Source organism: Erithacus rubecula, assembly GCF_903797595.1.
Source record: "Erithacus rubecula genome assembly, chromosome: 4".
NCBI classification, from domain to species: Eukaryota; Metazoa; Chordata; class Aves; order Passeriformes; family Muscicapidae; genus Erithacus; species Erithacus rubecula.
The window spans coordinates 16566844-16587927 of NC_136686.1; the positions used below are offsets into that span (position 1 = coordinate 16566844).

Here is a 21084-nt window from a genome sequence, read left to right on the forward strand (position 1 = left end):
ATGCAACCTGCTGGGGGCATGGAGTCAACTGAACACTAGAGATCGTTTGTTCGAAAGCAAAAAGGATAATCCCAGTTCTTAGGAGATCTATTATTTAAAATGGGCCAGGGAAGTTTATTTCCTTTGTCCAATTCTTCACAGCAGGTTGGTTCACATGTACTCAGCTTCTCACCACCAGAAGTGACTTAAAGGACAAGGTTTATCAAACAGTTGATGGTAATCACCTATAACAAGAACTTTTCATATAAATGTAAAAAATTCCTCTCATATCCCTTTGTTCTGCCTTGTATTTTCAGCACTCGGATACATGCTCTTTCCAAAGACTGGCCTAGCATTTACTTTACTAAACTTCTGATTCTGCAGACCAGGGCAGGAGACCAAAGTGAAACCCAGGAAGGGATTTCTAGTACATATTCTAGAACATAGGAGAGCTTGAGAGGCAGAGAGTGTATTACCTAAATCAGAGAATCTATTACTTACTGTTTCATTCCTTCAGGGAGAGGGCACCAGTGTTGAAGTCTGAAGCAAAGAAAATCAGCTGTTTGCAATGTGAATGTTTATTCAGAATTTTCCTTTCCACCCATTATCCTGAAAATGTGAAATATACTGAATGAGAAAATAATCCATCAGTTTAAGGTCAAGACACAGCCCTATTTTTTTTTTTTAAAGCAAATAAAACAGAGTGTTTTGTGCTGCATCTGTCCTCACTCAATGACGTTCATTTTAATTTATGGCTATTCAAACTTGTTTCTTCAGAATGTGACACATCCTCTACTAAGCTTGTTTCTGTCACTCATTCTTTTTATGGCATGAGGAATATTATTTTAATTTTCTGCTTTGTTACCCTCACAATGAACAAGCCCATGGAACTCCCTTAAAATAATATTGTATTAGCAAAGTTAGTGAGTCAAGCACTAAGCAGCAATACCCACAGCTTCCCAAATTAATGAAATTATTTTTGGAAGCACCAACAAACTTGTAATTTAGTACTGAACATCAATCTCTACTTGTGGCTGAAGTCTTGGTGGCAGGAAAAGGGACTGCAGGAACACTGTGGTGCTCCTCACATCTTCCCTTAAGGCACTCAGCACTGACTTTCAGCAGAGAACTGCACAATTGAGCGAGCCACGGGCCCCAGTTTATGTGTCAGTTTCTGTTTTGCTTGCAAAATGCCCTGAATGGAGACACCATCACATGAAGCATCAGGAGAGTAACACTTTGGACACCAGTGCAGGCATTTCAGACAGCAGGATCCCAAATTTGCTGCAGAATAAGAAAATACATGTCCTGTTCTGCAGACAAATTCATTGTAAAACTGTTACCTCGGATCAGCTTTTTGGAGAGAAAACTGGATCTCCAGACAGATTCAGCCCATGATGAACTAAAGTTTCTGGCTATGTACCACTATGGAAAGCAAAGCTGACCTGATCACACACAGCTCAAAGTGCTGATCTTAGTGATATTCTCTTTTTCCAAGTACAGGCTATAGTTGTATTTTTTTTTTCACAGAACATCAAACTATACACTTACTCACTGGTGTAAATAACACACACTGGAAAGAAAAACAAGAGAGAGGAAGAGACTCAGCTTGGAAAAAGAACCATCAATTTTCGTTTCAAATGTAGCTGAACAGAAGACTTGAGAGGGAACAGATTAATGGTTACAAGTGCTAAACCAGGACTTCACTATAAAGTTATCATCATGTCCAGATGTTGTTCTAACCTTTGACAGTTTTTCAAGGTTTTACTTACAAAATTGCAGACATGCACCTAGTCTAAAGGCATTTACATGCATTTAAAATGCCAGTAATACCATTAAGAAACTGACCTTATGCACTCTCCACTCCCATTCACCTGCAAAATGTGGGATATGGTGATGGGGTTAGAAAAGTTTGTTTAAACAAAGCATATATAGTTTACTGGTAGTACATAATTAGTATGATGAGATGCATTCAGTGATTATTACAGCAATACTCTGCAGTAGTTTTCATGCTTAAAAGCTGTAATACTGCCCCAGGTGATGAGTTTAAATCCATGCAAAATTTGAGTATATTAGACACGTATTACTGACACTTCTTAATGTATACTGTACCTTCTAAAAGTTCATTGCTGTTGGAAGCTTTTAAAAATAAAAGTCTCTTAAAATTAGGCTTTTTCCCTTGAAAGTATTACATATATCTGATTGCTGTGCTGCCAAGATGAAATACTCCCTCCATCTTCTATCCCAAAACAGATGTCAAATAATGAGCACCTTGGAATATTCTCTGCTTATAGTATTTAGCTTGCGGTTAAGGACTTTCCAGCTTTCTGGGTTAGCACCACATCTCTAGAAAACTGCTGCAGACCAAGGAGCCCCAGCACAGCTGACAGAATTCAGACTCAAACCAACCTTCCTATACTTAATAACTCCTTGTGTCAATGTGTGCCCTAAACTGAAAAATCTCAGATTGAATTTGGCTACAGCTTAGGGGCAAAGGGATGTATTTAGGAACAAAAGAGCCTAAAGTGGTCAGATGTTTCAAAGGTAATGGAAGCACTATGGCTACTGAGACACTGAATGTAAAAAGGATGGTTTTATCTTTCTTCTCCTCCAGTTTCTCACAATTTAGACATTTAGATTTTTTTCTGTGCAGTGTGTCCATTCAGCTGGGAGAAGAGAAAAAGTGGCAAGATTTTTCTTAATGTTTCTGCAAGTTTACCAACGTTGCACTACTCCAAAGTAATCTTCTACCCTGAAAAAAATAATCCAATTCTTAAGCAGTTAAATTCACAATCCCTATTAATGAAATTGTTATTCTGTAACATACATAATTACTGATTAATTGTTCCTTATTTTAACAAGTGTCAGAAGGCCAGAGGCTTTCTTTTTCATTCCACATAAAAGTGTATCTGCAGTGGTGTAAAAGACAGTTGAATTTAGGTTTTTTTCCAAACTAAAATTATTTTACATGAAAAGTTTCTTCAGAATGTTAAACAACGGTAGCTCTACCTTCTTAAATGTCTTTAGGTAACCTTGCTTATTTCTTTAGAAAAATAACTAACTACTATATCTCAATTCAACTCTTTCAATCATGCTACTTCCGTACATAGGTTCATGTCAGTCGGCAAGTGACAAATATAAAATACTCATTAATTTCAGTCTTCCTTAAATTTGTTTTTTAGAACAGTGGCTATGGGATATTCAGTTCTTCTGTAATCAGAGTGCCACCATGGGTTAACTTTAACTCCAAACTCCAATTTCCAAAACTCTCCCCTTAAGCTAGCAGGTCGGTACAACTTCAGCAAAGTTAGTTTTGGAGAAACATGAATTGCAGAGACTTTGGAAGAATTTTCATTGTCTTATTTAAAACAAGATATAGGAATAAAATAAAATCACAACTTTGGTTTGCAAAAGATAGCTTTTAGTATACAGACTGCTTAAATGAGTTTTCAAATACAGATTTTAAAAAGTCGTGTGTTTCAATATATACATTGTGAAATAACATTATCACATTTACATTTGAAATACTTATTGCTAATATGTTAATAATTTTGTATTTTACCAAGTGTTAACTATTAAATAATCTTTTAAGTGTTCAGTAGTAATTAATCCATCATTGAAACACCATCTCTAGACATTCTCTAGTGCATATATGCTTTTGTAGGGATTCAGACATTCCTCTGATTTACAGGTTATGGAGACTGTAAATATGTCTGCTAGGCTGAAATGGGAGCCATGCTTAACTTAGAGAAAAAAAAAGCAGGTAACCTACTGAAGTGGCACAAATAGCTAAGAGAGAAGCTATTGACTCAGTTACAAAAGCTAAGAAACTTATGTACTTGGAGCTTCAGTTTTAGTCTTCTCTTGGTTGTAACAAGAATGTGAAATACCAGAAAGTTAATGACTGCCTGGCACACAGCATTCTGGTATAATCACAGCAATCTGGGGAATTCAAACAGATTGCAAAGGATTTCATGTGGAACAAATTGCATTCAAGAAGACTGTTTAATGAAATATCATTTTTGAGTCATGGAGTACACCAAGTAATTTTGAGGGGAATCTTCAGAGCACATCAGGCACTTCTTTATATTGTTCCTCAATGCATGTCTCAAGAGGTGCCAAGGCAGTTTTATCCTTATACAAACTGAATTTTAGCTTCTTTGTTGAAATAATCAGCAAAGGCACCAACTTGGAGGTGATTTCTCATTCTAAGCAAACTGCTCAGCCACAGTTTCTTTTGAGCAAGGCCAATGAAATCAGAAAGTGGTTTCAACTGACCCACATAACAGTGAACAAGTAGTGAGATTCCATTAATGATCTCCCAGTCCCTTGCTTTTTTCCCAGTGTCATTTTCAAACCAACCTTGCCACATTTGTACCTTTCTACAACACCACAACCTGAATCTGGTAAATCAACCCTTCAAAAGTAGGAGTTCCTTTAACAGCTTCATACAGATTCTAATGTGGCATTGAATAGATTCAAAATAGGTTTTTACATATTTTTCACTTGTATTTTAGTTTTTCTCAAATCTGAGTATCACTGTTTTGCAATCATCATAAGAGAGATGACTTATTTGTAATTCCTGTTGCATCACTGCAGATATAGGATATTGAGAAAAAAGTACAGTTCATCAATGAAACACTTTCATTTTCCAAAGTTAATTTACCTTTAAGTTATAGGGCAGAAAGAAGGCAATGTAGGTTAAATGTGTTACACAGAAAATCTAACAATGACTAGAATGCAGTTTTAGAGACATGGAGGATTAAAGGTGTGGAATTCTTAGAGTCTTACAAAGTAATTTCAGCAGAAACAGAAACTAGTCTGATATGATGCAGTATAAAAACTGCAAGGATCTCCTGATTCATTTTGATGGGGAAAGGGTTCAGGTTCAAACACGCTGCCTGTTCAAACTTTCCAGAAGAGAACACGGAGGATCTCAGCTCTTAAAAACACCATCAGATAAAACCATTGTCTGTCAAGCTCCAAACACAAGAGAACTTAACAAAGGCTTCCAAAGGCTGGAATCAGTCTCTTCAGTCACTGAATGAAGATTCACTATCAGAACTGTCTTCTGCTTTGCCATCATCTCCCCAGGCAGGCACAGGGGCATCTGGGGTCCTGCAGGCAATAAAAACATTCCATGTTGCAAATCCAGCTGAGAACACAAGCAGCTCAGCACGTAACACCACGTCCTTGCATGACAACTGCAGGCACTTTATTGCCACAACATTTAACACATTAACTGTTTATGGTTCACAAACTCACACCTTAGTGGTATTGCTTCACCTACAACTGAAAGACAAACACTAGAAACTGTAACTCACTGGACATCAAAACTCTGCAGACACCAGTGTGAATGCATGCCTTTGATGCCATCAGAAATGATGACAGATCATTAAGAAGTGGCAAACACTTGTAGAAAGAGTTGAAAGCAGGCAATAATGATTAATTCAACTTTTTTTCAAACTTCAGAGGTTCTAAGGCTGAAAGGAACATTCTGTACACCATTGAGCAGTGTAAATAGTACATGAAAAAAAGTAAGACAGGAAATGAACAATATTGTATCCAACTAAAACTGCAGGGATAATTTAGTGAAGCAAATAAGAATTACTCAGAGTGGAATTTGGCTAGAACATTGGGTTAAATTTGACATGCAAGAGCAGCCATGGGATTTTTATTGACAACAAATGATCAGACCTCTCGTATTTAGTTTTAAAGAGAATATTTAGGATGGATCTTAACACTGTGGTAATATATTTGCTTGGGAAATCTATGGAAATGAAAGTGAGAGAATCAAGCCATCTAAAGACTAACTAACATTACTGCCTGAAGATGCTGGCTCTCCATGGACTCTCCCTCCTAATGAACCTGACATACAAGCAATACAGAGCTCAATAAAGGCTGAAAGCAAGATAGAAAATATACATATAATTACACTTGGGGGAAAATTACATTCAGAGAAACTTACTTCCTGTATGACAGTTAACAACTCTTGGATAAAATATTGCATTTAAACTAAGCTGACAGTTGTATTAATCATCCTGTTCTTATTTATCTTGGGGGTATAGAATTTCTTTTCCAGCATTAGCTCTGTTTAGTATAATTTCTCTGTTGGGACTCCCTAAGGTAACTTTAAAGCGTTCCTAAAGATTTTTGATTCAAATATGAGAAGAGTGTTAAAGAACTGCAGAAGAGCCTTCTCCCTCCCCCTGCACACCTCTTAAACAAATGAAGAAAGCATTTGCTTTCTCATGTAAATGCCACTTCACAATATTGTTCCTTGTTGTCACAGTAATGACAAAACAGAGGAGCTGTGCAAAGATATGTGATCTGGAGAGACCAGTGCAAAACCTCTCATTTACTAAGAAAAGGAAGATGATGCTGAATTCCTTTAGTCCATGAGAGCAAGACAAGCTTCTAGAACTGAAGATAGGTGAGAGAGGAAGGATAAGAAACGAAAGTTAGAGACAGGTAAAACTGGGAGCCTGATAGAACAGACAGCTACTTAATGCTGTAAAAATTTGAGAAAGGAGCAATAAAAGAGGTGGGAAAGCCAAGAGGAGAGTGTAGAAACAATATTGTATCATTAGAATTAGCACATCTACATCCACAAATAACCCATGCTCAGCCAATGGAAAGGAGCTGGGGGAGTCTGCAGTAAGTGACCGAGCACACAGCCCTGTGTACATTAATTTTCTTAATTTTCTCTGGGACTGAGTGAGCAGACCTAAGGAAGCTGAACACCCAAGAAATGCAGTGTGAATGGCAAGATACACATAAAAGAAGAATCCCATAATACATGCAAGAAAACTGAAAGGCCACCCTTGACACCTCAACATGCTCCACATTATGCACCTTGGCAAATAATTAGCTTGTTTAACAAGTTTTCAAACCAGTAACATTTAAAAAAAAACCTGACTAAGCATTACTGTTGCACAGATCTTTGAAGATTTTGAGATCTAACCCCAAACATATTCTGTGAGTTTCAGTCCACAGTAATAATGTTTCTGTGTTAACGCAAAATAGACAATCCAAAAGCAGAGCCTTTTTAAAAAATAGCTTTTGAAATTTAAACCTGTTATCTTTTAGTTTTATCTACTATAAAATCCACCCAAACATGAAGAAATAGCATTTATAGAAAGGTATGGACTTGAAAGCACAGCAAAAGATACAATACATTTAACACACTTATAGAAAACCTATGTCTGCTAAGCCTATCTCCAACTTGCACAGTTTTTTTTTTTATTTCTCATTCAATCAGCAAAAAAAACCCCAAAACAACTGAGGAATAACTACTTTAGGCTTATCTAGACCAGGACGTAGCTGGGAGCTAAACTGACTCATCATATGATGATATTTCATGTTTATTTTATTTAACAAGTAGCTAGTTTCAGAATAAGCCTTTACGAAATGTAAAAAGACTTCACTGGAAAGAAAAAATGGATTTTTTAATACCCATTTTTTAATACTTTTAATACTTTTCATTTCTGAAAAGACTGCAAAAATACTTCAAACATTTTGGTGTCTATAATGTAAGAATGAAAGTTAATACTTGCATCAGTTTAACAAATTCTGTGAAATAATACAGTAGAACTAAATTAAATGTCAACTGTAAAATAAGATTAAAATTAATGGCCAGATGTGATGCTTTGAAAATTACTATCTATTCTTAGCAGTCTTCACATCAAGTCAGTTCAATTGACAGCCAAAATTTTAAACTGCTGACTTCAATTTACACTATGAATTTTGAAGTCAAGTTGTACATTACATCCACTGAGGGAATCTGGAAACAACTGTGCTGTCCCTCATGCATCCAGCAAAGTAAGACTGAGTTTATTCTTACTACTCTACAATAATGACATTTTCTTATTGGGAGTGTTGAAAGTAAGTATCTGGGGAAAACCTCACAGTCTAAACAGGACAGTGAAAATGGCTACTGACCTTTTATTTGAGTCCTCATTGTTAAATGCACATTGTCAAATGCTAGCCTGTCACTGCTAAAGCCCACAACACCTTGAACAACCTTTTCTAAGCACATGTTCTTCCAAGTTTTTTAAACACACGGTTGCACTGCAGCCCTACTGGGAGCCACAAATTACTTACTCAAGAAGATCTGGATTTAGCCCCTCAGAAATCATTTTGTTTCGTATTGCCATTACAGGAACACCCTGTGTGACAGGAGGAAGAATGATATCAAACCACTAGACACAAACAGGTGAATTAAATAACACAGGTACTTTTAAACCACACTTCTGTATAAATTTATGCATGTCATTTGTTAAACAACAGCATGGAACAATAATCTCAGTTGCCATCAATATGAACCTAGAAGCAAGAAATAATTGAGATTAAAGGCCCTTTAAATCCATCTTATATTTAGAGCAAAACATCTAGAGAAAGTTGCAGGGAGAGAATCAAGACTGGATAGATATACTTGCAATTCATGCAGATAAAATCACAAAGCTGAAGTTATCTGTATGGGTAAGAATGTGGAGAAAGCACAAAGTAACACAAAGACAGCAGAGAAGTTGTGCTAGGAAAGACTTGGGCATGCTAAAGGTCTACCCAAGAGAGAGAGAGAAAAACCAGGAAAGTGCATCTGCTACCACTCCAGAAGGATCTCTTAAGGTAGTGCTAAAAACTGGAGAAATCTAAAAAGCATGGAGAAAAGGGCAAACAGGTCATGAAAACAGAAGCACAACTTAAAAGTGACTTCTCTGAATATAACTGCTTGTGCAATCAGGCTTGAATCTTCTGTGACTTGTGGAGAGATTTCAGCTAACCATGCACATGTTAAAAAAAAATTCCTTCCCTTCACTGCAAGTCCTTCCACAGCTTCTGCACTTTATTTTATTCATCACCACCTAAACATCCTCTTATCTTAGATCACACACATATGCAAGACCCATATCCTTTCATGAGATACATTCCAACAAACTGCTCCTATGTTTCCACTAGAGTTGCTCAAAGGCAACTTGTTGCTTTGCCATCTCCTGTTGGAAACCACCAGAAATACCATCTGGATCACTACCTGCCAATATAAGATATGGTAAAAAACCCCAAACTGAAGGAGGATACAATTTCTGATTTGAAAGGGATTGGTGGTCTAAGAAATTCTAAATGAAAAGTGGTGTAGGACTAGTACCTTTTGTCCAAAAGCAAGTAAAATAGTGTTAGAATAAAGGGCAGGCATGACTAATGTTCAAGAGAAAGATGTGATTCTAGTGACAGTTCCACATCAAGAATCACAATCAAGGACAGCATACACACAGGTACACAGTTCTAGCAATCTATCAGGCATAATGTCAAAAAAGGTCACTCAAACACTTGCAATGTAATAGCTTGAAATAAAAGAACATCTCAGTACTTCACAACTAATGTGCATTACAAAGGTGAATATTCTGAATATTTATTTGAGTATTTCATGATGGTTTAAAAATTCAGTTATTTTAGCACAGATTTGGACACCAGGGATTGTGTGTCTACACACCATCCTGTACTAATGCTTTTCCCCTGCTTGACTGTTCTTAGGTTGCTTGTGCCCATCTCAGAAGTCACTGGTGAGTTGTTTATGCATCAACTCAAACCAGGTGAAAACAGAATTGAGCCAGATCAGGCAAAGCAGAATTCGTATTTGATTTCAATCAATGGAACTTGGTATAGGACTTCTAAGAATGGATTTTTTTTATGTTCACACTTGGAGTATATTTTATTCCAACACTGTGTGCATTAAAACCTGAGAGAAAAAAATCCTCTCAGTACCCTCATGTATCATAGATTCACAAACCTAACCTGAAGTTTAATCAAAATGCCCTTTTAGACTTCTTGTCTGAAGGAAAACAATTAAGATTGTACCTATATCTGTTTATAATTACAATCAAGGCATTACAATTAACTTACCTTTCATGCTTTACTAAATTTTAGTATGTAAATACAGTACTGCTTTTGTATGATTTCTTGGAACAGTGTTGCAAATTTTAAAAATTAAGAATTTCATACCCTCAACTGCATTCCACCAAAATAAGTTTGTCACAATGTCACAGAAGAGCTATTTTTAGTGTAGAATGGTGCTCTTTTATACTACAAACATTGTGAGTAATAAATAAATTATGAGTTCAAACAAATCTTCAGCTAGAAACTTAATTTGGACAAATAAATGACACTAAATGAAATACTTGACCGGACAAGGAGACAAGTTTGGCAAATACAAAAATACACATTAATTTGTAGTATGTTAGTTTGACTTTCCTACCACACTGTTTACAACTGGCAGAGGAGTCACCAGGAACTGCCAGTACACAGGAGAAATGTGGAAAGTGAGATCTCACTCCTCTAGCAGTCACAAAAAAAAAAAAAAAACCAAAAAAAAAACCCAAAAAAAAATTTCAAAGTAATTAGACCATCCAGCACTTTTAAATCCACTTTGAAGTCTGGCATTAAATCAATACAGTAACACAGTGTTCTACTCTCTGCTACTCTCTCACTGCTAGGTTTTCCAAATGGTTTGTAATAAGCTACCCATAAAGTGCCAATTTGTGATTCAAATGAAGAATAAGGCTTGGAACATCATTCAAGGGATGAAGCAGACCAATTGTAATAATTTCTCTGAAAACTGAGAGAAACCATGAAGTTAGTTTTAACATGAGAAATATTTTATTAATACTATGGCATAGTCATACTTTCCAGAATTTTACTATGTATTTTAGAGGAAAATTTCCACCAAAAAATTGAAAATAAATTTAAATAAACTCTTCATTTCCAATCTCATTTTTAAGTTTGTGGATGTGAAACAATCTCTTAAAAATATCACAAATAGTCTCCCATTCACCTCCTCATTCCTTCATTATATTTCACACATATTAATATTGATATTACAATAATTTATTTCCTATTTATCTGTAGCACAGACCATAGATAAAGATGCAAACAAAACCTGCATAATGAATAATAGGAAACTGGAGTGGAGCCAGATAGTGAAGCAATTTCTATTTTGGTCCTTAGAGAAACAGCAAGTACTCTTGTTCTGGACTATATCTGCAAAGCTGTATTTTGTACCCTAGAGTAAATTCAGACTGTAATCAGTATGTATGCAGGGAATGACTCCAATTTGCCAGGACAACTCCACTGTCAGTGGCATCTTCTGTGCCTCCAGCTAATATCACTTTGCATTTACACATTTCACACCTTCAGTTCACAAGTCTACCAGCAGAATTTTGTGGAAAGATCTTGCCAGAAGCTGTCTGAGGGAATATGTTACATTAATTCATTTATTAGAGAAGATGTGCCAGAATATTGTAATGTTATCCTACCTAAAAGAACACTCTTGAAATATATGTTTTCAGACATTTAAAGTTCACTTACAGCTGTGTGGTACATTCCACCAAAAATTAACATCCTAGACAAAAAAAAATGACATGAGAACTGACTTACCACTTGTACCATTTTGAGATATCTGGCATATCTTGGATCCTTGGCCACAGTTGTGACATTTTCTGTTACTACCTCTGTTTTCTGTAACCCTTCTTCTTGTGTATTGTTCTGCTGTATGTGAAGAAGAAACTCTTTAGTGGTTAGAGGTACACATCACACCCATGCAGAGATCCCAATCCATAAAACTGAGTATGCAACTCTTCTTCATCAAGATTTTTCTGATCTACATTCACAGAATTAGAGGTTTCCTAGATGTACGAAATCACAAAATCCAGCTCTCTTGTTGTTCACTGTTACAAGAGTGTCTTTCTACTGTTAGATGAAATTTTAAATTACTGAACAACACATAAAAACCAAAATGCCCCTAATACCCCTGTTAAGTTGTACTTAATGACTAACACAACACCAAATATAAATTGTCTTTTTATAAAAATATTATAAGGAATATATCTATAAATGTCCTCCAGTACTCCAACGCCTCCTTTCCTCAAAATACTTGATTCCCTGAAAAAGGTTTCATACAGATCATGTAAATTCTAAACTATAATTCTGAGTATAAATCATTACTTAAAGAATAATGTAAGGAAATCAAAGATTCCTTTAAGTATTTAATTTAAATGAAATGAAAAATGACAAGAAATTCTAGTACTATTAAAAGAAAACAGAAAACTGTATTTTTTTCTAAAAAACAAATCACTTGAAAGCAGTATATATCCTTTCAGAAATACATGAACTTTATATACTTAAATATGTTTTATGTATTTTAATATCTGAGAGCAGGAATATTTTAAAGAAAATGAACTCATGGTGAGTCATTCTCTAAAGTGGCTGGAATAAGCAGTGCTGTCCAGTGTCTCCTCTGCTGCTGCCTGAAAATCAGAGTTACAAAAGCAGAAAAGTGCTCCAGCTACTGCTTTTCCTCAGCAAGCAGAGATCACAATTAAGGATTCCATGAGAAGAAACAGTAAGAGGAATCCGGGAAAAGAATTGCATCTCCAAATTGGCCAGAAAGCTTCACTGAGTAGAGTGGTGATCTTGGGATTTACATGCTGGATTAAAAAAATCAACCAACCACACACATTAAACTCCCCAAAATGGCAAAAAATCAGTTGCAGTGATAGTACCTTAATGCTGATTGCTTGTAATAAGCTGGCATTTTCTGTACATGGAGAACAACATAAAGAAAACCTTCAATATAATAAACTCTTTAGAATAAAGCATGCTAGAAATTCCAATTTGAGCCAAAAGCTTACATTCTGAAGAAAGGAGAAAATAGTTGCAATGATGTGATCTGAACTGCTGTTTTCATAATGACCCTCCCAGCTCCCTGATGTAATTGATGTTCATACTTAAGTGTGATTGAAGAAGAGGAAGGAGAAATTTGGCATTTGATTTGAGTTAGTTCTAATTATTTAAGTCACATAGCTGAGAAACATATACCCTTTTTTGTTTTAAGTCACCTGTTCAAACAGTGCCTTAGACTCAGACTAGTCTCAGATTTTTTACAGTTGATTGCTCACTTCCAACAGACCTGCTTCTTCTATCTACTTCAAATGACATTAAAAACTGGACCTGGAGAACTCTATTCCTTCAAGGTATATGCTTCATTACTTACTCCAGACTGAGGTGATGCAGCTGTCTGTTGATCTGTAGCAGCCTGTGCCACGGGACCATTTGTAACACTGTTCACATTTGCACTGGACACTTCAAATTTCACATCTTCTAGGCCAGGAATTGAGGATAACTGAAGGCAAAAGCCATCACCAAATAAGAACACTTCATAAGACTACATGCACAGTAAAATCTGCTGCACACTGCTTGCCACTTAATGTCCAGGTAGATTTTACAATTTACAAAATTGTAACTTTTTGCCCCTAGTTTTGGTATTTTGATTGGGGGAAAAAACCTTGCACTGTTAACACAGGACTGCAGAGCAGAAAAGGCTTCCACACCTTCCCAGCATTTTGCTACTGCACTTACCAACCACACAAGAGCCATGCAACCTCTGCTACTTCCCTTACAGTGAAAGAAATGATGGCAAAGAACAGCTCTATCACCTAACAGATGGGAGACTGGTTATAAATTTTTCAATTTTCTACATATTTCACTTTTTTTTAAGGAAATGCTGTGAGTGGATATTCAACACACCACAAATATATTTGCAGGAAATGCTATTTAACATGATTATGAAGAATTCTGCAAAAATCATTAGTTTGGATCATTCCTAAACATTTGAAATAAATAGTTAGTAAGCTCTGTATTATTACACTATTTTTCCCCACAAAAATCTTAATGAACACTTTCAAAACATCCCACCCTTGCTCCCAGAAAAGCCAACCAAAATTGCCTCCATCATTATTGAAAGAAGAACTTGTTAGTTTCATATTGGGTGATTTATTGACTTCGAGATTTTGTTGGGGTTTTTTTCCTCGTAAATGATATATGATATTTCCTATATATAAGACCACAGATCATATGATTTTGTCATTTCAGCTAAAGAAGATAAACCAAACACGTTTATATTAGCTTAGATCTAGTTCAGGTCACATTCCAATATCAAAAGATTGACAAGGCTTCTATCTTGTTACTTATATCAGCTGAAGTCCTTATAATCCAGTAACATACAAACATGTTACAAAAGTACACAAAGATACTCTTGTTTTACAAAGGAGGTAAGATTTCCTTATTAGAATTTGTATGGCTAAAAGTGTTCCTTTCCCGTTACACATGCTTAACAAACTCAATTTTTCCACTTTGTACTGCTGGCTTCTTTCTTCTGTACCAGCTACATACTCAAATCTTGCACAGTATAAGTTGCAAGGCATGAAAAGAGAGATTTTTTTGATATCAGGATTTTATATTAGCTTCTTCAAACCATTTATGAAAGCTTCTTTGCTCAATTCAGACTGTAAAAAGGGAGCCAGTTCACATAATCTAGCAGGCTGTCACTGTTGGAAGATGTAGTCTATATCCATACAAACCTTTGCATCCAGAATATTGAGCGTGGTTTCAATTTGTTGAATACGGAGTGAGAGTGCTGACAATTTCTACAACAGAAAACAATCAAGATGTGAAAACACTCCCCTATGCACTTACACATATAAAACAGTTTACATCTAGTTTAAAAAATCTCTTTTGTCTTCTCCCTGCTGAAGGCAGAGTACAGTGTAAATGAAATTATCACATTATGAAATAAATGAAGCAATGACAACCCTTTTTAGTACAGCAGCTACTGTAAATTTCAAATTTTAAACAGATTTACTCTGAAGTTGGTTTTCTCATATAATGACAGAAATGAAGGCAGACTATGTACAAAAGAAAGCCAAAGTAAATAGGGTATTACTTTGGGCAACTGGAGAATAATAGTAGACACATTGTACTCTCCCAGTTACCAAAAGATCTTTCTTCAAAGCTTTTCCCAAACATGGAGGATGAAAAGAGATGATGTGGGTGTATGTAACTGAGCAAATACAAAATCTGATAATTAATACAGCAGGTGATTCAAAGTCCTATACAGTCAAAATCCAAATGAATCAGAACTAACCAGACACTTTATATGCTCCAGGTGCGCCTCAATCAAATTTTGACTTTTTTTTTTTTTTAAATACAACTTAAGTTTTTCTAAATTACTCCACAAGAACTGCCAGTCTTTTAGCTAATCACTACCATACTCCACCAGACCTGTCCAAGTGAAGTTGGCTAGAGTGCTGGCTGGCAGATATGTACCATTCTGACAGCTTTCTGGCACCTTGGCAAGATTCTGCCTGGCTCTGAAGCAGAACTTTAACACCCTAAGAAAATGGCAGTTCTGCCAATATGCTAGAAAAAGTAGAAGGAGACTGACAGGAGTTAGTCTTTTTGGATAGTGCACTGACTTGTTTACAGATGGTCCTTTGTTCATGAAGAGGAGTCAGTTCCTATTGGAAGGAACTGTGTGTCCTACATTTAACTGGATAACGGGAGGAAAGAAGTACCAAAGACAATTATGCAATTTTATGGGTCTATTTGACTAGACAAGAGCCAAGAAATTTAGAGTTAAGGATGGTGTCAGCCCTGATTTTGAGTTTCTTGGCTCCTGTTGACTTACACTACAACCTTCCACATTAAAAAACACTTCTGTACTTCATGAATATGAAAAACTTCTCAAGGAGTATATAAAGTAACTATTTAGTCTCTTGGGTAACAACACATTTTGGTTAACTAATAACTGTTTTATTAGGCAGACTCCACAGTGCTGCTGCTTGCCCAAGGTGGCTTTAAATATACGTGTTCTGATTTCCACAGGGCCCGTGGAAGAGGGAACACTGAGATCAGGTGACAACTGAGTTTTGAACAACTGACAACAGCATCATCAGGCAGTTCCACTGTCCCACCTATCAAGTTACATTTATAAACCTAGGAAAAATGCCTTTTTTTCCTCTGAAGCTCCATATATTCATGTAGTAGCCAACTTTTATACTTGTCACGGGTCTGGCTCTAAACTTCACCAACAAATAACAGAATTCCTCAGATTACATGGCTTAGTCTAATTGGATTTGACTGCTGCCCTAGCTGGCTAGAGTTGTATGGCATTCTTAATTGAATAAACCAATGAAAAAGTACAAAAAAGCTCTAAAGACAAAAAGGTTATACTCAAAGCCACATTAGAAAACACCCTTTTTACCAGGAGGACCCTTGTCCTGTTCACTGGACAGTTTCAAACTTGTTGGTCTGGTGTATTTCCTTTGACTCTAATGCCATCACATAAACTTACTAATCCTAAATATTGTTATTTTTCTCTTTTTTTTTACAGGAAACTAAAGTTAAGGACTTAATGCTCTATACTAATCACTTGCCAAAAAATCTCCTTTCTCAACATAAAAACTACTTACATTCAGTGCTTAGCATATCACTCTTTTAAATTAAAGGCAATAAAATCTGAAAGTTTTGATACACCACAAGAGCATGGCATCCTTCTTTCATAACAAGATAAAAGTAAAGAGATGAAGCTGCTCAGAATAAATTCCCTGTATCTAAAAGTTCAAAGCCTGAGTCAAATGCAAAAGTTTAAGGAAACAGGACTGAGTGTGGCACAATCAGGAGTTCATGTGGATCCCTTGGGGAAAAATTCTGTCTTAAGCACTTACTCAAGAGAAACCTTGAACAGAAAGCAGACTACACTTTTTGGTTTAAGCTACCAGTATTACTGCACCAAAAATACTTAAATGAATGGTTTTCATTTTTTTAATTTTTAAAATTGTATAAAGGGACAGCTGGGAAAGTAATAAACATACCTCCTCACAAACAGTAGAAAAGCGGTTGAGAAACTGCACTGTGTGAACCACAAACTGGTTTAGAAATGCTACAGTTCTTTTCTGCTGAATAGCAGGAACCTGCATTAAAAAATATAAGAAAATTAGGTTACACATCAGTGTCAATTTTCACATTCGGACTGAAATAGTTTAAAAAATGCACATTTTTAGAAGAAATTACTTGGAAATCTGTCTTAAGTGTACCTGCTATGAATGCATACATACACAAACCATTTTCTAATACACATATGTATTCATACAAATCCCCTGCCACTAAAAATCTACTAACATAACAGCTGAGAATTCACAGGACTCAGAGAAAAGGCAACAAGACCCAAGAAATGAAGGATTGTTATCTTAAAGAAAACACCTTTAGATGAAATAGTGAATATTCCTGAAAATCAGTGTTAATGTCTTTTAAAAACAGTGAGGAAATTTGAATCTTTCCTTCTGGAGTTTAAGAAGGAAAAGCAAACTTGACCAGCCACTCTAATGGTTATTATAATAGACTAATACTCTACAATTAACACCATGACCAGAACTAAAGTGTAGTGATGTTGCTGTCTAAGTATTTAGTGGCTACTCTACTGGTTCTCATTTGCAAATCCAGACTACCCTAAAATTACCAAAAATTATCCTCCACATCAGTTTCGATGCCCACATTATTTTCAGACTAAAATGCAGAATCACGTTTCCAAAAAAGAACGGTGGTCATAATGTAACACAGAGTTGGCATTTTTATATGAACCATTACAGAAGACTGGAATCAGGAATTTTCACATAAAAGTTTACATATAAAACTTTAGTGCCTCAGGGTTAATAACTTTGGACAATTGCTCTAAGTCTTTACCTCTGCAGAGAAATTAACCTATGAAATTGTCACTGATTTAAGTGAAAGATTTACAAGCAATATTATTGGCAGCCAAGATTCTGTTGTACTTTTTTTTGTGAATACAGTGACTCTCTGGTCTCCACCTTTTCATTAGTCGCTGGTTCATCAGCGCATTCAATATACAATTCACCATGGCCATCTTAAAACATCCTGACTCTCTGTGAGACATTTATTGTTATTATCTCCAGCATTCAGCCTTTGCATCTGTACAACAGCCTCTGCTGAAGTTCAATTCTGTGCTTCCAAAATTTGCCAAGCAGTGCTTATGACTTTAGAAATCTGTGGGGTGGCACAGAGCATGGAGGAATCCCTGGGCCAACTGGAACTGTCCTGTGCTCTGTATTCAGGAAACTAAGTTTAAAAAGAAAGTGAGATTAAGGTACGAAAATAAATTAATACACAGTTTTGCACGGGATTTGCCTCTCAGATGGATGTTTGAAACGGCTTAGTCTTTAAATACGAGGTTTCCGCAGAACCCGCGGCGGAACGCCTCTGGCGAACAGCGGGAGGCGCGGCAGAGGCCGCTGGGTGCCGGTGCGAGGGCGGCACCGCCGGCACGGGAGCTCGCCATGCCCGCCGCGCCGGGACGCGGGGCTCGCAGGAGCAGCGGCGGCCGCGGAGCGCCGGCGAGCGCGGCCCGTACCTTGGTGAGGTCAATGCCGGAGCCCACGATGGGCAGCCCGTCCTCGTCCATGGCCGCAGCTCGGCCGCGCTCCGCTGCTCGGCCCGGAAACGAACCCGAGCGCCGCGGGCGGGGCGGGGCCGCCCGCGCTTCCTCCTGGGAAACGTAGTCCCGGGCCAGACCGGGATAAACCCCGGGATAAACCCCGAGCTCAAACCCCGAACTCAAACCCCGAGCTCCTGGGGTTGGCACCCGCCGTGCCGTGCAGGTGCTGGCGGCCGCCGAGGGGCTCGGCCGTGCCATTGACACCGACACCGACACCGACACCGACACCCAGCGCTGCGCAGGCCTCGGGACGCGGCCCTGCATGGCCGTGTTCGGCAGGTGTATCCCGCGGTCAAACAGCAAGGAAATAGCGTGAAAAGCCAGTGAAGGAACTGTTCCTGTGCTCGTACGCGTAATTTGAGTGGGGAAGTGCCACACTTTGGATGTGAGTGGGGAGTAAAAATAAGGAGCGCTGAATGGCCCTGGGTTCTTCCGAGAAAGACAAATTTGGGGTGATCTGGAGTCCCTTTATACAGCAGTAAATCCAAATAAATTGTGGTGGATTTCCATATTTAGTGGAAATTCTCCATGGTTACATCTAAATACTGATGCATTTAATAAACCCCTCCTAAATTTAGGGGAGTTAAGAAACCATCTTAATCTGAGGCCGTCAGGTGGAAACTTCTTGTGATGAGACAAATTAAGATGCAGTAATTACTGCAATACTTTGAAGATTAGACCCCAAGTGTACTATGCTAATTTTGGTTTAAAATCTACCAAAGTTCTCAGTTTCCTTCCAAATCATTACAGTTTGTTAAAGCATTCTAAAAATCCACATACAGAATCAATGGTGGCTCTACACAGAGCACTTAGTTCTGTTACTCAGGTTACCATAAAAATCTCATTTATTTACTGAAGCAGCTTGTTTAGACTTCATTACTTTTGCAATATATTTATTACTAACCTTCTGTCATATGCACAATATTATTACTCTCTTGCTAAGGTAGTTTAGCAAAGTTTTTTGTCCATACTAATTGAATTATTGAACAACCTGTGATTTCTGCTCTGCTTTGGAGCACTGGCATGTTGTTGGCTCAGTTTCTCACCTCTCCCAAAGGAAGAGCAGCAAGCTGACCTATAAAATTCAGTGGGTTTAGCTTTCAATTCCTAGCTTACAGGAGTTGTGCAAATTTGTGTTGGGCAGTGGATCTGTTTAACTTATTTTTTCTACTTTAATTACCTTAAAATCCCAACTGAATTATATTCGAGAAGAATTAATCTCATTTATCATAAAGCGTCTATAATACAAATTTTCCAGGCAATGGAACTTAAAATTAATGTAAATGCATAGTCAGATCTGATCTGAATGTGTTGGTTTGTAAAGCTGGATAAGAAATCTCCCAAAAATATGCTCTTCTGTGAACTTTCTGGTACTTCCTGCTTTTAATTTGCCTAAAAATACTGCATAGAAAAGTGCAGCACAGCACTTTTTTCCTCCCAGCTGGAGTTAAGAAATGCAGGGTATGAAAAGTGAAAAACAGAAAATGGAGGAAAATGATCCAAATTTTCCAAAACCTCTTAAAAAAGTGTTAATTTAACTAACTTGTTCAGCTGTAAATATAAATGACTCCCAAGGAGATTTATAAAAAAATAATTGAGTGATAACATCCAGATTTATAGTGTGTATTATCTGAAAATGTATTTTTTACCAGCACTCATGCTGGATGATAAATGTTAGACTAAGTACTGTACAGTAAATGCAGGCAGTTTATGCATATGTACATATATATGCTGGCATTTAAAGGCCCTGTTGTGTAGCTTCACCTTCCAGTGAAGGAAAAGAGATTCAAGAGTGATTGAGAGTTACCAAAATGAAGTTTGGTTGAACATCAATATTTTGAAGCTGTCAGCTTTCCAGATGTTGAGGCTAACTTGGAGTGGGAAGTACACAAAACTGATCAGAGCTCTATCTTCATCATTAGTAAAAAATACATGACTTGTGATTAGGGTACAGAGAAAAGTAAAGACAAGTTTCAAAGCATTGAAACTGATCTGCCCCATATATTGCACATAATCAGAGCCTCGGGTCAACTGCAAAACAAAACTGCACAAGAAAACTGAGAAAAACTGGCAAGTGCTACTGTAGCTTACAATGTTCATATGCATCTTGTCTGCTTATACACTGTTTCAGGTCCAGGACACCACATTCAGGTTAGAATCAGCCCAGAACTCATATAGCTGTACAACTGAGAGAGAAGTTAAACAGAAACAAAAAGCTGATCCAAAAAAATTTCCAGACATGGTGTCACCTGATCCTCCACGAGGGGCAATAGTTGTTTTAATAAGGTGGTCCAATGAACAGATGAAAAGATCTGTGTTAACATCTGCTTGATTTCCCATGGAGTCTTCTAAATTCATGCTTGCAAAGGGTATTCTAGTAAAGTTTTCTCTATGAAACTGATATTGCCTCAATGATTTTTCTCTACACTGATGTAAGCAATGTCCCCCCCCAATCTCAATAATCTCAGCGTGCCAGAATTTGTACAGATCTTGCAAACAGTTCAGAGAATTATCATTTACTTTCCCAGTTAAATAGACTGAGAAATACAAATGTTAGGTCTTACCTAGGTCTCTTAAAAAAAAAAAAAAAAAAAAAAAAAAAAAAAAGAAGAAGAAGGAAAGGGAAACTAAATGATGAATGGTTTGCAGTTCTCTGAAATTGGTTGGTCAAGTTTGTTTTCCAAGTACTGTGCTAAGGCATCATGAGCAGATTAACTAATTATTTTGTTCTGTACAAAAGAGCATGGAGAACATGCTAAAAACAT

At 37.0% G+C, this 21084-nt stretch overlaps 1 protein-coding gene across 2 annotated transcripts; it reads right to left on the reverse strand.

Moving 5' to 3' along the window:
* Positions 1-1588: 1588 nt before the first annotated feature.
* On the reverse strand, positions 1589-18330 carry WASHC3 (WASH complex subunit 3). Of its 2 annotated transcripts, none has more exons than XM_079303324.1 (7): positions 18236-18330; positions 16683-16781; positions 14391-14456; positions 13025-13153; positions 11410-11517; positions 8083-8147; positions 1589-5097 (listed from the first exon to the last, which is right to left on the reverse strand). In XM_079303324.1, exons 1-7 carry the CDS (start codon positions 18284-18286, stop codon positions 5013-5015), a joined length of 603 nt encoding a protein of 200 aa, XP_079159450.1. In that variant the 5' UTR covers positions 18287-18330; the 3' UTR covers positions 1589-5012. The 2 variants fall into 2 exon arrangements, with proteins under 2 accessions (XP_079159450.1, XP_079159449.1); XM_079303323.1 differs by having other exon boundaries at positions 11410-11520.
* Between the last annotated feature and the right edge of the window lie 2754 nt (positions 18331-21084).